General features: G+C 39.4%; 1 protein-coding gene across 1 annotated transcript in view; it reads left to right on the top strand.

Moving 5' to 3' along the window:
• Positions 1 to 13,500, top strand: part of SMS (spermine synthase) — a 43,542-nt gene extending 30,042 nt beyond the window's left edge. The window contains exons 10-11 of the mRNA XM_054518576.1: positions 9,323 to 9,438; positions 10,768 to 13,500. Coding sequence (XP_054374551.1) covers positions 9,323 to 9,438; positions 10,768 to 10,810 — 159 coding nt within the window. The 3' untranslated portion in view covers positions 10,811 to 13,500. The remainder of the gene's footprint in view (positions 1 to 9,322; positions 9,439 to 10,767) is intronic.
• The last annotated feature ends 283 nt before the right edge of the window (positions 13,501 to 13,783 follow it).

The following is a 13,783-nucleotide window of genomic DNA, read 5'->3' as shown; positions in this document are numbered from 1 at the left end:
GTTGAAATATAAGATATGATTAATGTGGTTTTACCACACTTTGAATTTTAATGGCTTTGCTGTTCTGTTAATTGTGGAATTATTTGTGGCAGATTTTGCTATCAAAAGGACACTAAATGTTTTGGAAACAGAGCAAGTCATGTTGCAGTTGCTGTCCTTGTAGCATACACAGTGATACTAGCTCACCTTGTTGGAATGTAGGTAAATGTATATCTGGGAACAGGTTTTGTTGGACTTTGCAGAAGGACTCTTGCAAAGGAGCTTGTGCTGAAAGCTGAAATGATGGCTGTGCTGCAGCCAGAGGGCAGGGGGGTTGTTCTGTGTCAGCTGGAGCCAACTGAGGTGGAGACTGGTGCAGCCCCTGCTTCTTGTTTTGTCCTCATGGGAGGAGATAAGTCAGCTCTCCAGCAAGTGATTGCGCAGAAAGAATGAAAGGACAGCAATCCTGAACCAGCCCTGGTGGGTTTTAGCTGTTGTGAAACTATGCAATCTTATATTTTGTGGTCCCAAAGCAACAAGGTGGTACGTGGCAGGTTGGGAAAGAAACAATATTAAAATTGATGTGGCTTAAAATTGAACTTAGGGCTAATGGGTAGCCAGTGCAAGGGCTGGAGTATAGAAGCAGTGTTCTCTAGCAGTTTAGTCTTCCTGAAGATGTTGAAGAAAGGGCAGCTAATACTGGGGCAGACAGCTATCAGAGCTTTGATACATCTATTGGTAGACTACTCAGCCCATTTGATGGTCTTTGTAGCCACTTCCCAGTTGGGCCTGAAAAAACAAAATAGTCCTCTGTAAAAATGGAATAATCCTCTCTATTGGGTTTATATGGCCAGGTTTTGGTAGTGAGGGGGAGTGGGAAGGGCTCCCCATGTCCAACAGAGGCAATGCCAGCTGGCTCCTGGGTGGACCTGCTCCTGACCAGGGCTGAGCCCATCAGTGACTGTGGTAGTGCCTCTGGGATAAGATTTTTGAAGGGCCAAAAGTTGCTGCACAACAGCCAGAGAGAGAAGTGAGGACATGGGAGAGAAACAGCTCTGCAGACTCCAAGGTCACTGGAGGAGGGGCAGAGATTCCCCTGCAGCCCATGATGAAGACCATGGTGGAGCAGACTGTGCTCCAGTAGCCCATGAGGCTCCACAGGGGAGCAGAGATGCAGCTGCAGCCCCTGGAGGGCCCCATGGTGGAGCTTGTGGATACCTGAGGGAGGCTGTGACCCTCTGGGAAGCCCACACTAGACCAGGCTTCCTGGAAGAACTTGTGACCCTGCAGGGGACCCATGCTGGAACAATTAATGAAAAACTGCAGCCCATGGAAGGACTCATGTTGGAGGAGCTCATGGAGGCCTCCCTTAGAGGGAGACCCCACACTGGAGCAGAGCAGAGTGTGAGGGAGAAGGGGCAGCAGACATAACATGGGATGAACTGACCAGAATCCCCATTCCCCATCCTCCATCAGTGCAGTGGGGAAGAAGTAGAGAATTTGTGAATAAAGTTCACCCTGGGGAGAAATGAGAGGTAGGGGAAGGTACTGCTAAAATTTGGGTTTATTTCATATTATCCCACTCTGATTTGATGAGGAAATTGAGTTTATTACCCCAGTTGAGTCTCTTTGCCTCTGACAGTAACTGGTGAGTGTTCTCTCCCCAGCCTTATCTCAGCCCTTGAGCCTTTTGCTGTATTTTCTCTCCTGTGTCCAACTGAGCAGGGAAATGCCAGGCTGTTTTTTGTGGGCATCTGGCACCCAGACAGGGTCAACCCTCCACACCCTCAGACAACTCAACAGTCTGGCCATAGGATGAACAGACTTTTGGGGTACTTCAAATAAAATTAGCTGTCTATAACTTTGTTTAAATGACTTAAATTTAAATTCAGTTGAACTAACTGAATCTGGCTACTTGGAGGATTGGTTTAACTATAGACAGAAGGTCAATACTACCAACTTTGGCAGCTTAGTCACACACTGGGAACTCATTTATGAATTTAAATGTTCTATTGTATTTGCTATTAAATGCCAGTGGTTTTATCTCTCTGGAATTGTGAATTTAAGTTACTTTTGCTCCAGCTATCTACTTCCAGGATGCTTTATGTTACATAGCAAGCCTTGCTGAAGAAATCATGTGCCTTTTAAGGCAGTTGTGTTTTTAAAATGCAGGACTCTGTGTGCCCCCCAGCCCCTTCTTTGAATTTTGGTTCTCTAAAACAAAAAAGCATTAAATTTCATCAAGGAAAGGGACTGGGGGAATGTCCACTTACTTGTCAGAGATCGTCTTTGCTATGGTGAGGAAATGTCTCATAGGAAAAATGCAGCAAAAGGATCGTTGTCCTGGTGACCACTAGCCAGCAATTACAGTTGTCTCTTCTGCCTTGGCATGTTATACTAAGATTGAAAATTTCTGTTCTTTGTAGTTTGTAGTCTGTCCCCTTGCACCCTGAACAGAATCATGTGCATCTAATTAGGTTGTCATTTATATGAATGCCGAAGAAATGCTTTACCTAAAAGTGGAGTTGTGTTTACAGAATGCCATCCTTTCCCATAATGTATTGCTGTCTGTCTAAATGCCACTGCTGGGAAAAATAAAGGGAAATGCTCATCACCTCTTCATTGAGCTCTGCACAAGTTTTAGAAAATGTTCTGATCTGCACGTGAATTGTCAGCAAGCAGGATCTAGTGCTGTCTAACTCCAGATGGATATAATTTATCTGAGATTATAAAAAGAATTATTTCTGAATTGCTGCTCTTAACACACCTGGTGGTTCCCTCGGGATTCCTTCCGTGGTGATCCTCGAAGCAGTCTCCAAAGGCTGCTGCAGGATGTCCCGTCGCCACTAGGTGGAGGCAGGTAACCAGTATTGCCTGGCATTTGATGAACATTTATAGAGATTCTGCCTGTGGAAGGTTTTTCAGACTATTTATTTGTATTCCTAGGGGATACAAGAACTTATGTGGCCAATTTTAAGATGCAGGAGGGACTTCTTCCTTTTTTTCATCTCTGAAAAGATATAAAAGGGCAGTTAATGGATGTCATTCTCTACTGCTTTAAGTTTGTGGCTGAGTGTGTTTGGGGAAAAATGCCTCTATTTTCTCTGTGCAAATAGTAATCACAGCTTAGAAAAAAAACCTGTATGAGTAGCAGCTGTGCTTTACACACCCTTGCTTTTCTAGCTGTATCATCCATATTGAGTGTTGCAGCCTACACAGGATCTGCCCAGAGAGACTTTAGGGCTCTTAGCCTGCAGAACTTGCAAACCTGTCTGTAGGTTTAAGACTTGAAGCTTGTTTGTAAAAACTTACTGTTAAACATAATCCCACCACTCTGAGGTTCAATGGTCATATGGTATGCTCTTATTTCCATTCTTCTTCTTCTGAAGCTTTGAAGTGTTTAATGATATGATATGATAGGAGGCCATGTCTGTGGGGTGCTTGGTGTTATGTTCTCCAAGGAGAGACAGAGGTCCAGGCTCCCAGCTATCACAGTGGAGAGAAATGGGAATTGATAAGGTTGTAAGACCTTGGTGTATCCTGAGGTCCACTTTCATCTCTAATATACCTTCCTGGCAACTTGTTTTCAGACACTCTTAAGTGTTTTTATAGTATTGGACTTTATAAAAGTATGATTTTTATATGGCCCAAGTGATTACTTTCAAGTGAGTATATATACTTGTAGATATCAGTATGATATGTGGCTTTTCTTTTTCTGAGCCATCACTCTTGTGCATTCACAGTACCATGTGAGCATTGTCCCAAGAGATGTCAAGCCATGCTCTGTCAGATGCAGAGACTGGTTGCAAGGTTGTCTTTTAGTGTCAGTGGATTATTTGTAGCTAAGAAAATGCCTTTTTCTGTGCTAAGTTTTTGTTCTGTTGATCTAATCTTTTGAGGTTGGGAAGGCTATAATTTTCAGCCTGTTTATGTAGTAGAACCTTTAAAAATACCTCTGAACAGGAATTTGTGACTTCCTGGTTGGGGTCACTCAGCCCAGGCAGGCTAGAAGCTCAGACCACTCACAGGTTCCAGTAAACAGCACTGACCCACTGAAGGGATCGTGTGTCTCCCGCACCAACATGTGGCCCTTCACTAAGCTGTCTCTTCCTGGCCACTCTCTCATACAACCCTCTAAATGTCCAGACAATCATCATGTTGCTCCATAGTTAGACTCCTTTTTTTGGCTGCTGTGTGGGCTTTCTAATTAGCATTTCCATTGAGGGAACAAGATTCTCCATGACTGAACCATGAAAGGAGGCTGGAAGAATGGCTGTATGTCCCTGTGTGAGCCTCTGTGATTTCTTGGTAGTTTGAGAGACTTTAAGGAACAGACATTTTCATTTCCTTATGTTGCTGAGAGTTTAGCCAGTGGAGGTACTTACAGTTGGGTTTGCCTCCGTTATTTCCTTAACAGCCCTCCCTGTCCCCCAAAACCTAAGCCTAGCTTTGATCTAGGTGTTTCATGCTCTGTCTTACTGCTTATTAGTCACTGAAGTGAGGAAGGATAAAATCCAACCATGGCCATGCCCAATTCTGGCACATCATTTTAAAATAAAAATAGAAACCCATGCTAAACATAAAAATTAAACTTCTCTGGCATACAGTCACAGACAAAGGTGGCCCATGACAATGACATACGGGGTAAGACATGTAAGAAATGGGCAAGTATGGAAAAGGGACCCTTTCACCTGCTTTCAACTCACTAGTTTACTTTCTGAGGGTTGGAGGAAGCATAGTGGCCTAAGTAACCAGTTGATGGACACATCCACTTTATAGATGGGCAGAGTTAAATGGAACTTACAGGATTAATTGAAACAATTTTTTTTGCTACTTACTTTAAGGAATGTTTTTGGTCTGTCCAGAACTGTGTTTCTTATTTAAATTTGTTGTGCATTGTCCTGTAGAAACCTAAAAATGAAACCCATGGAACTATACAATTTATGCCTTGTGAGAGCCCAGAAAAATGCATACTGGGAGATGGGCATGAGCTATTGAAGTGAGTGCAAGCACTGAGCAGACTCAGGATGCAAAGGCTGTCTTAAGGAAGGTCTTAGAGATTAAGATTTGTTAATCTCAAAGTTAAAACTACCTCAAGTACTTTTGTGTCAGAAAGATATGACTTAAGGGTAAAAAAAAAAATCATAATTCTCCTAGTTCTTACCTTCCTAGTTCTTACTGAATTGTTTGACATGGAACAGAGATTAAATGAGAGGGGCTGGGGAGAGGAGTTTGGTAAAGTCTTTTGTATATATTGAAAAATTGGCGGAACCCTGTGGGGAAAATAAAAGGAAGTGATTTTGCTTTTGAAAACATGTAATTGGTGAGTCATCTGCTTTAAACCTTGTTAAACAGCATTCAGTATTAGCTATTGTTTGAGTTATATGGTGTCTGTTCAGAACAAACAATGCATTGCTCTACCACATAGCTCTTCATTAGGCAGTGGGAGTTAGAGTGAACACTGTTGCATTCTGAGCTTGGTTCCCTGTGGCATTTTGGTGATACTGGAATATCTAAGTGTGATTGACATTGTTACTAACACTGTAGTCTTGGTTAATAAAGCTGGTCATGTTTTAAAGAAATGTCTTAATAATACTGATTTTTTTCAATAAGTTTATTGAAATAAGCCTTAAGTGTCATAGATTTGATTTTTGGAGTGCTTAACTTTGTGTTGAGTAAAGACAGGTAGTTAAAAAAGATAACTGTGCAGAACTATAAAATCCTGTAATGTTTGTCCAGAAGAAAAATGTTGATAAAAGAGCCAGGTGAGTTGTCTGAAGCTTCAGGCAAGATCTTGATTTGGAAATTGGAGAGTTGTGGGTTTGAAAAGTAAAAATTATTTCTTGGCGTGTTCATTGTTCCTGTAATTTGTTTTCCATGGTGTCTGCAGTGATTTGTCTCTTGCTGGAGAAGGGAGAAATGATGAAACACTGAAGGACAGTCTGGGAAACTGTATACTCTTCTATCATTGTGTATCCTGTTCAGCTTCCTACGTAATAGTGGTGTGCTCTGTAAATTACCTAGCAGTGCTCCTATTTGTGACTCAAATTGCACACACAAATTGTTTTTAGTTTTCTTTTGCATTCAGTCTGATGTTGAAACAAAATGATATGTTTGGTGAAGGGCAGCTGAACCAAAAAAACCCACCACAATCCCCTGGATAATAACAGGTTACTAAACAAGTGCTGCAGCAGTCTGTTCATTGTGCTCAGTTTGTGTTAGTCTTCTACTTTTGACAAGTCTCATTTCTTTTCTGATACCCAAACATTTGGGTTTAGAAACCCAAATTTTTATTAGAAAATTTCTATATACAGCAAGTCATTTTCCTTTACCAAATAAACATGTACTGGTTTGTTTGTGCAATATGACCAAAATTATAATCAAACATGTTTTATGCAAGTTCTTTTGAAGGAGTGCTTTCCCAAATATGATTTTTAAAAGACTAGAGTGATAGAATAGAGTGGAGCCATAGGATTTCATGGTGTGGAAGGGGCCCAGAACAATCATCCAAGTCCAACTCCTGGCCCTGTACAGGTGAACCCCAAGAATCACATCATGTGCCTGAGACCATTGTCAAGATCCTGTGTTAAGATTTTTTTAAGCTGAGGTTTTCTTTTCTACTTGTGAAGACTTGAGCACAGTCCAAAAAAAAATTGAGCAGGATGCAAAAAATTCAGAGGATGATGAGTAGAATGAATTCTCTTTTCACTTCCTCTGGAAATAGAAATGTTTTAAATACACTGTGAAAAAATCCTACCAATAAAAAGTAGGAAAAATAGTATAAATCCCAAAGTCAGAATGTACATTTTACAGTTTGATTCTAGTTATCATGTGATGTTGTTACATGGAAAAATCAATGTAAATGGAGCTGTTTAGAAATACTGATTTCAAATGTCACCTCTGCTTGTTTTAGCCTCTGCCTGTTGTATGCTTTATAGAGCACAGATAGTACTTGTTCAAGTGCATCTTAGTTCCTTGCTTTTTGAAAATGAATTTTCAGTTGCATCTGTGTGCATGTAATAACTTAAAGGGCATTTAAAAAAATCGTGGAGCACCAAAAATAAGCTGCACAGTAAAACAAGTCTTTCATAAAGCCTCTGCTCCAGGATTTAAAAGCTTTGCAGTGTCTTAGCAGAGCAACACAATGTGTGAAACATAGGCAGTCAGACACTGGAAGCATTGAGTAAGTCCTTGGTGCCTGGGGTCCTCATTTCAAGTTAGGGGTCCTAAAATACTGAATAAGATGTGAATGTAAGGGAGCTGATTTTTGTTTAGATCTAGTGTTTTCTAATTGAGTCATGTGCATTCTTTCACAGTCAGGAGCAGGTTACACATGTTATTGAATGGCAGGAACAAATGAGATGCTGCATTCAATAGTCAGTTAAAAAAAAAAAAACAACAAAATTATGTGTACTTGAGTGTACACACAAACACTTCCCAAAGTCATTCAGAGCAGCAGGAAGATCCTGTCATTCTGGAGACAGAGGATCTTGCTTTAGACTTTCTAACACAGTTTCTGTGCCTTGCATTTCTTGCTATCATTTTGTGGGGCTTTGGCTCTTGTGCTGGATCTTTGGGACCTGTGTGTAAAAAATTTCCTTTTTGTTCTCCTTTTTATCTTCTTTGGCAAACATTCCTTCACTAGAAGTAGTAAAATGTATGGGAAAGCTGAGGATTTTTATATTGAGAATAGCTCTAGAAAATGCTAGTTAATGCTTCTGTATCTACTGATCAGAAATCAGAAGAGGAAAACAGGGTTTGTGCTAGATCACAGTAAAAGACATTTATACTATATGCTAGTAAAACCCAACCACTAGGGGAGGATGGGGACACTCATCTCCTGAAGATCTCATCCTACCCCACAGATGGCCAGACTGGCACTTACTGTGTGGGCAGGAGAGATTCACAGTCATCATATAACCTGCTGTTGATGTGCAGTGTTACAGCATGCTTGGTTTATCATGTTTAGGGCCTATAGGTTGAGCTGAAGATTCCTCAGGAAAGTGGTGGAAGTAGAAGACCACAATTCAATTCATTTGGCTGTCAGTGTGCCCAAGGGCCTTTAACAATATCTCCACCTTGACCACAGTCACAGAATATATTTTCTCTGTGCTGTGCCACAGCAGCAATCCACTTCTTTTTGGTGAGTCTTCATTCAGTGCCTCCTACCTGGAAAAAAACAACCTGAGTGATTTGTAGACCACGCAGTGGTGACTGTATTCAACTTCACTTAGTTTCAAATTAGTATCCAAGTAACTTGGATTTGCACACTCTTCCTAAGACTGTTGAATTTAAGGTTGTAAAGTGTTTGCTTGTCTACTTGGTTAGGTAGTCAAGAAACTTGACAAAGTTTTTTTGATTCAACTTACACAATTGATTTTTATTGCTTTGGATTGTTGGTGTTTGTTCAGCCTGGTGTTCTGGTGAGCTCACTGTAACCACTAAATCTTCAAATGTGTTATGGGTATGGAGAATTCAGACTTCTAATTAGACCTTTCTCCATATGGGCACCCCAGGTATACATTGCAGTAACTTCTGCTTTTTATTAATATTTAGCTTGGGACAAGGTAGTGCTTGCAAATAGGAGTTGCTTGGGAGAGAGTTGGGTGGGGTTTTTTGTTTTAATTTTTTTTTTGGGGGGGGGTTGGGGGGTGGGGGGTTTGTTTCTTGGGATTTGCTTTTTTTTTTCATTCCTCACTCAATCCTTGATGTATTTGTATTCCAAGAATGAGATGTTGTTTCACCCCTAAGACAAAAAAGTATTGTAGGAATATCTTCTTTTTCAGAAGCATGACATGTGGAAACTCAAGACAATGTAGCCCGCAGCCAGAGAACTTCTATATAATTTGATGTATTTTGTCACATTGCTTTGTGGAAGAATCTGTTTAAAATTAATAGGCTATAGTTTTTTAAAAAGTGCATTTAAACACTGTAAGATCTAGGCAATGTTAAATAACTGAGAAAAATCTGGATGTTGTAATACTGTTTACTAATAAGTTTAAGCAATTATAAAGAAAATGGTTATGGAGTAGATGTTATAGGTAAACAACACATGGTGGTCTGTTTTAACTGGAAGCCCTCATATAATGATTGCTTCTGCTAATGAGAATATAGATCATCCCCCCCATACTTACCCTTTCTTGAAAGGATACAAATTGTTGTTTGCTGTAGGCAGAATGAAGACAAGCTGTTCAGTGTTTGCATTGTAAATATTAAATATTAAGAACAGCATGTATCTGGTTCTGAAGTATGTGGGAGCCTGGCAGTAATGTCAAAATCTATATGTTCATCTGAAATTTTGCTTATTTGCTTGATTGTGACTGGGATTTTTTTTTTTCTTCAGGGAAACTGTATCAATCTGACTGATGCCTTGACTCTGTATGAAGAGCAGCTTAGCAGGCTTTATTGTCCTGTGGAGTTTTCAAAAGAAACTGTGTGTGTTCCTTCCTACATGGAATTGTATCCTTAAAGACTGAAGAAGACTGGAGAGTGTGTATTAATAAATCAAGCAAGCATAGATTGTTTGGAGGTAATAAACTCAAGCAAAAAGGCAGTTCTGATTTAAATGCTTAATGGTTTTTTTCATAGTAAATGAAGTATGGCAGTTTTGAGGATAATTGTAGGAATTATTTTCTAAAAGTGCTATAAATTCACAGCTGGTAAAATGATCAGCACCTTTCATGAATAAGCTGTATTTTTGTTAATGTTTTGAGTGGTGTATGTGATGTAGGATAAACTGTGTGATAAAGGTAATGCTGCCTGGGAGTTCTGACAAGGCTGTATCTTCTTATTTTCTTTTCTTCTTTTACTAAAATAAGAAACTAACTTCACACAGATTAGCATGATCCAGATCTTTAGATATTATCTGATAGAGCTATTCTTGAACATACAGTTCAGACTTTACTTTTAAGGCTGGGGAATGGGGAAGAGTAATTCCCAACAATAATTACTAGTTAGTGTTACTGGAAAAAATACTCCAAGTAGAGGGTTATGCCTATTCTCAGCAACCTCCCATTCCTAAAAATAATCCTTCAGAATTTCTTCAATTTGTGGGTGGTAAGGAAGTTATGTAAGGAGCCTAGAAGTTTAAACTTCAAGCCCTTAGTGTGAGAGGGGCATTTTGATCTGCTGTAAGGTGGTTCTGCCATCTGCACTTGCCTTGAGTGTTTGCTGCTTTTGTGGGATCTCCCTGGAAATGTTTCTGCAGAGTGAAGCCTGCTGTGGCTGTCTCTCTTGACAGGAAACATCTTTTCACAATCTTTGTATTCCTAATACATTAAGCACATGATACTGCCACAGCCTTTCTTGTGTTGTGTGTGTTCATTTGCCTCCCTCCTGTGTCCCTAAGCCCAGTAGTGCTCACTGCTGCAGCCCCCATACCGACCTCATATTGACCCCATATTGACCCCAGACTGACTGCAGCCAGCTCCTCCTGCTTCTCATTATTGTCAACTCTTTGGGAAATGCAGATTGGACCTTGCATTTTCAAGACAAAATAAATGTGAAGGATATCAGGATACTTGCCCTTAAAGCTTACAGTTTCAGAGAAACTGGTTATTTTTCCCTTTATGACTGCCAGGCCTTAATGGAACATGTATGTGTTTTGAAGAGTAGGCATCTTTGATCTGCTGAGTCAAGAAGAGAATCCAGGTAGATATCACTTTTGAGTGTTTTCCCTACCCTTTATGAGCTACCAGAAGTTTTCAGAATTTAAATATAAGTAAAAAGAACTGCATTTTAACTGTGTACAAGTGTTGCCTTTTTTCCTTAACTGCTTGTTTTCTCCAGATGGGTATTCTACACGATTTGGAAGAAACAGACTGACATCTGAACATCAAGATTATTTGAGATGATCCTAAATGTACATGCTGCATGGAGCATATAGGCCTGCCACATGCTGCATATTGGCATCTTGAACCTTTAAATTATATGCTGTAGATGATCCTGAAACTTAGTCATGCTATTGATTGTGAATTCTTTAAATGTTTTTTTATTATTATTTTAATTTAAAAGCAAATGGAAAATGTATATTTTGACGAGCTAGGGTGTTATTTTTGAAAGTCAACTTAGATGAATAAGCAGCAAAACTATATAGCTGCTGACTGCACTGAACCTTTAGAATGTGATCCTTTTTATTTTTTTGTAGATCTTCACAAACTGGTTGATTAAAAAAGACATCTTTAGCATTTCATCCCTGAAAGGTGGTCCATGGAGTTTTTGTTGTTTGTTTTTCCAACAGATTTTTCATTTATGGTGCTTTTTAAAAATGGGAGAGGGTTTTGTGTGGTTTTGATTTTTTTAAATGAACACTGCAGTGCTTCCATATAGAGAAGGGCATAACTAAAAAAGAAAAAAAATCTTGTGGGAGAATACCCCAAGTCCTTTGTTGCAAAGGGAAGAAAGCCAGTCTTAAATTTTTACTTACCCTAGCAATTCATCATTGCTGTAATCTCTGCTGCAGAAGAATCTTTGGCCTTTTACCTCCTGGATTTTTTTAGTTGCTGCCGTATTGATTATTTGGATTCTGATATGGATTTGACAGTAGCTTTCTACTGAAGCATGAAGATCAAGGCTGCGTTTTTATTCCACCATGGTGCAAGAAATTGAGTGTAATGAGGTGCATGTGGGCATATCCTCTCCCCAGCCTTATGGGAAGCACTAGATTTTTGAAGCAAAAGTTGGCTTAGAGGATGAAGAAATATGGGTGTGATATGATCTATCTTTATGTGCACCTGTACTGAATGTTTTGAGGTGTGTGTGCTTCAGTAGGGTCAGTGATGGCTGTATTGCCACAGATGGCCCATATTGTGTGAGGCTCTTGCTCAGTTAGGTTCACTTGCAGTGTAAAAATCAGTAGAAGCTGGGGTGCCTTGTAGTTCTGTTCTGGAAGAAAATGCATTTTTCTTCAGCAGTTTCTCATGCTGTCAGAAGTTATATTTTTGTAAGAGTTTGCTATGTAGCAACTAAAATATTTGTGATTAAAAATCCCACTTGAAAAGAGGTAGGAAGGATATGACCAATATGTGCATTTTTTACTTTTCCAAGGTAGAATAAGTAGTGCACTATTTCCCTAAACACTCTAATCCTGAGCAATGATCTTTCATTCAACACCCATATCAACATTTTCTTAGTTCTATTGGAGAGAGTTGATTTGCCCCACCAATATACTGTTAATGAAAACAAACCATACAAAAGCTGTCCTTTATGTTTCTAAACCATACATAAAGAAAAATTTTATTGCATGCCACAATATATAAACTTTTCATAGACTCTGAGTAGCCTATGCAGAATCCCAAAGTGATACTCAAAAATGTTCCAAAATTTGCTTTTTCTTTGGCCTATAATTGGTCTAAATGTATTCAGTTTGGATAGCCAATTAGAAGCATTTTTCAGTCTTACTATTTTAAATTATCTCAGTTAATTCTCTAATATACACAGGGCACAGTTCTTCCATGGCCTACAACTTGTGAATCACTGAATTCTCCCAAAGAACAGAGCTTCCCTCTAAATTGAAAGTTTCCTATATTTCCCTGAGTGTTCTATGTCTGTTGGAGGCATCCCAGAAAATACTTTGATATTATTACCTGTAATCTAATAGAGACTCTTCATTTATGATCCAGGACTGCAATCAGTTTGTCTAGCTGCAGATGAATGCAGATACCCTGTAAGCAGGTGTATCCATAATTTTGCAAGCGTGAATATTTCCATTGGTTCTTGGTGTGATTACTCATGTAGATGAAACGAAGCCCACAGGGACAGAGTTCAGAGCATCTGTGTTCCTGGGTGAGCTTGGCAGATGTAGAAATCAGTCACAACAGGTGGGGGTAGTTTGGTTTTTAGCAAGGAATTTCGTGAGCTAGAAGATGACTTAAATCTGCTCGTTGTACAAGGGCTTGTGCTTCCCTTTGGTATCGCTGCACAGGGAGCTGCTGGGTGTGCAGGGATGTTCTGGAAAGATTCCCAGAATGACCAGGGGACCTGAATTGCATATTAGTAGCTGAGAGGCAGCAGTGCTTGCAAACTTTTCAACTAATAGGGTATGAAGAGAGTTGGAAGAATTTTTTTGTCTTTAACTTTTTTAATGTAGTGTTTCACAGTGATAGATGCAGTATAAAGCAATTCAGCAAACACTGAACATTATATTTTTTTAAGTTGCTGAATTGATTCTAAGCAAATATATATACACATTGTTAGTCTTTATTTATTTGTTGCTGTAGTATAGATTTTTTTAAAAAGAAAAACAAGTATCTGTGTTAGAATTTTCAAATGCAAACTGCTATAGCTGATCAGTTTTCCATGTTTAAGGCCCATTGGGAAATGGCTGTGAGTGCTGCACTATGTATGCAAACAGTTCCCAAAACATGGTTAACATTAGAGGTTTCTTAATTATTCTTTGCACTAAATGCTGCTTCCACCTAGAAGTTACTGATTGATAGTAGTTTGTGCAAGGAGAAGACTGCTGGCATTGTATCTACTGCATCGGTGCATTGCACGTGTTACAATAAAGGTACGCTGTCATTACTTGTGTGTTTGAATTGTTAAATCCATTGTGGATTCCGTGTTCAAATGACAGAATCTATGGGTATGATGCTTACCACTGTACCTCCTTTTTCCTTGTTGCATAAAGGTACTTCTGGTCCTTTTATTGAGTATCTTTTCTGTCTCAGATTAATAAATTGTTATTTTCCATATAATAAATGCTCAGATAAGATACTCTGTATATGGAACAGTGCACTGATATTTGTAATGGGGTGGGAATCACTTGATGCTTCAGTGATATTTGCCTAGAAAGAGTTAATTATCT

Source organism: Molothrus ater, chromosome 2, assembly GCF_012460135.2.
Source record: "Molothrus ater isolate BHLD 08-10-18 breed brown headed cowbird chromosome 2, BPBGC_Mater_1.1, whole genome shotgun sequence".
Lineage (NCBI taxonomy): Eukaryota > Metazoa > Chordata > Aves > Passeriformes > Icteridae > Molothrus > Molothrus ater.
This window is presented reverse-complemented; position numbering and strand designations above follow the sequence as displayed.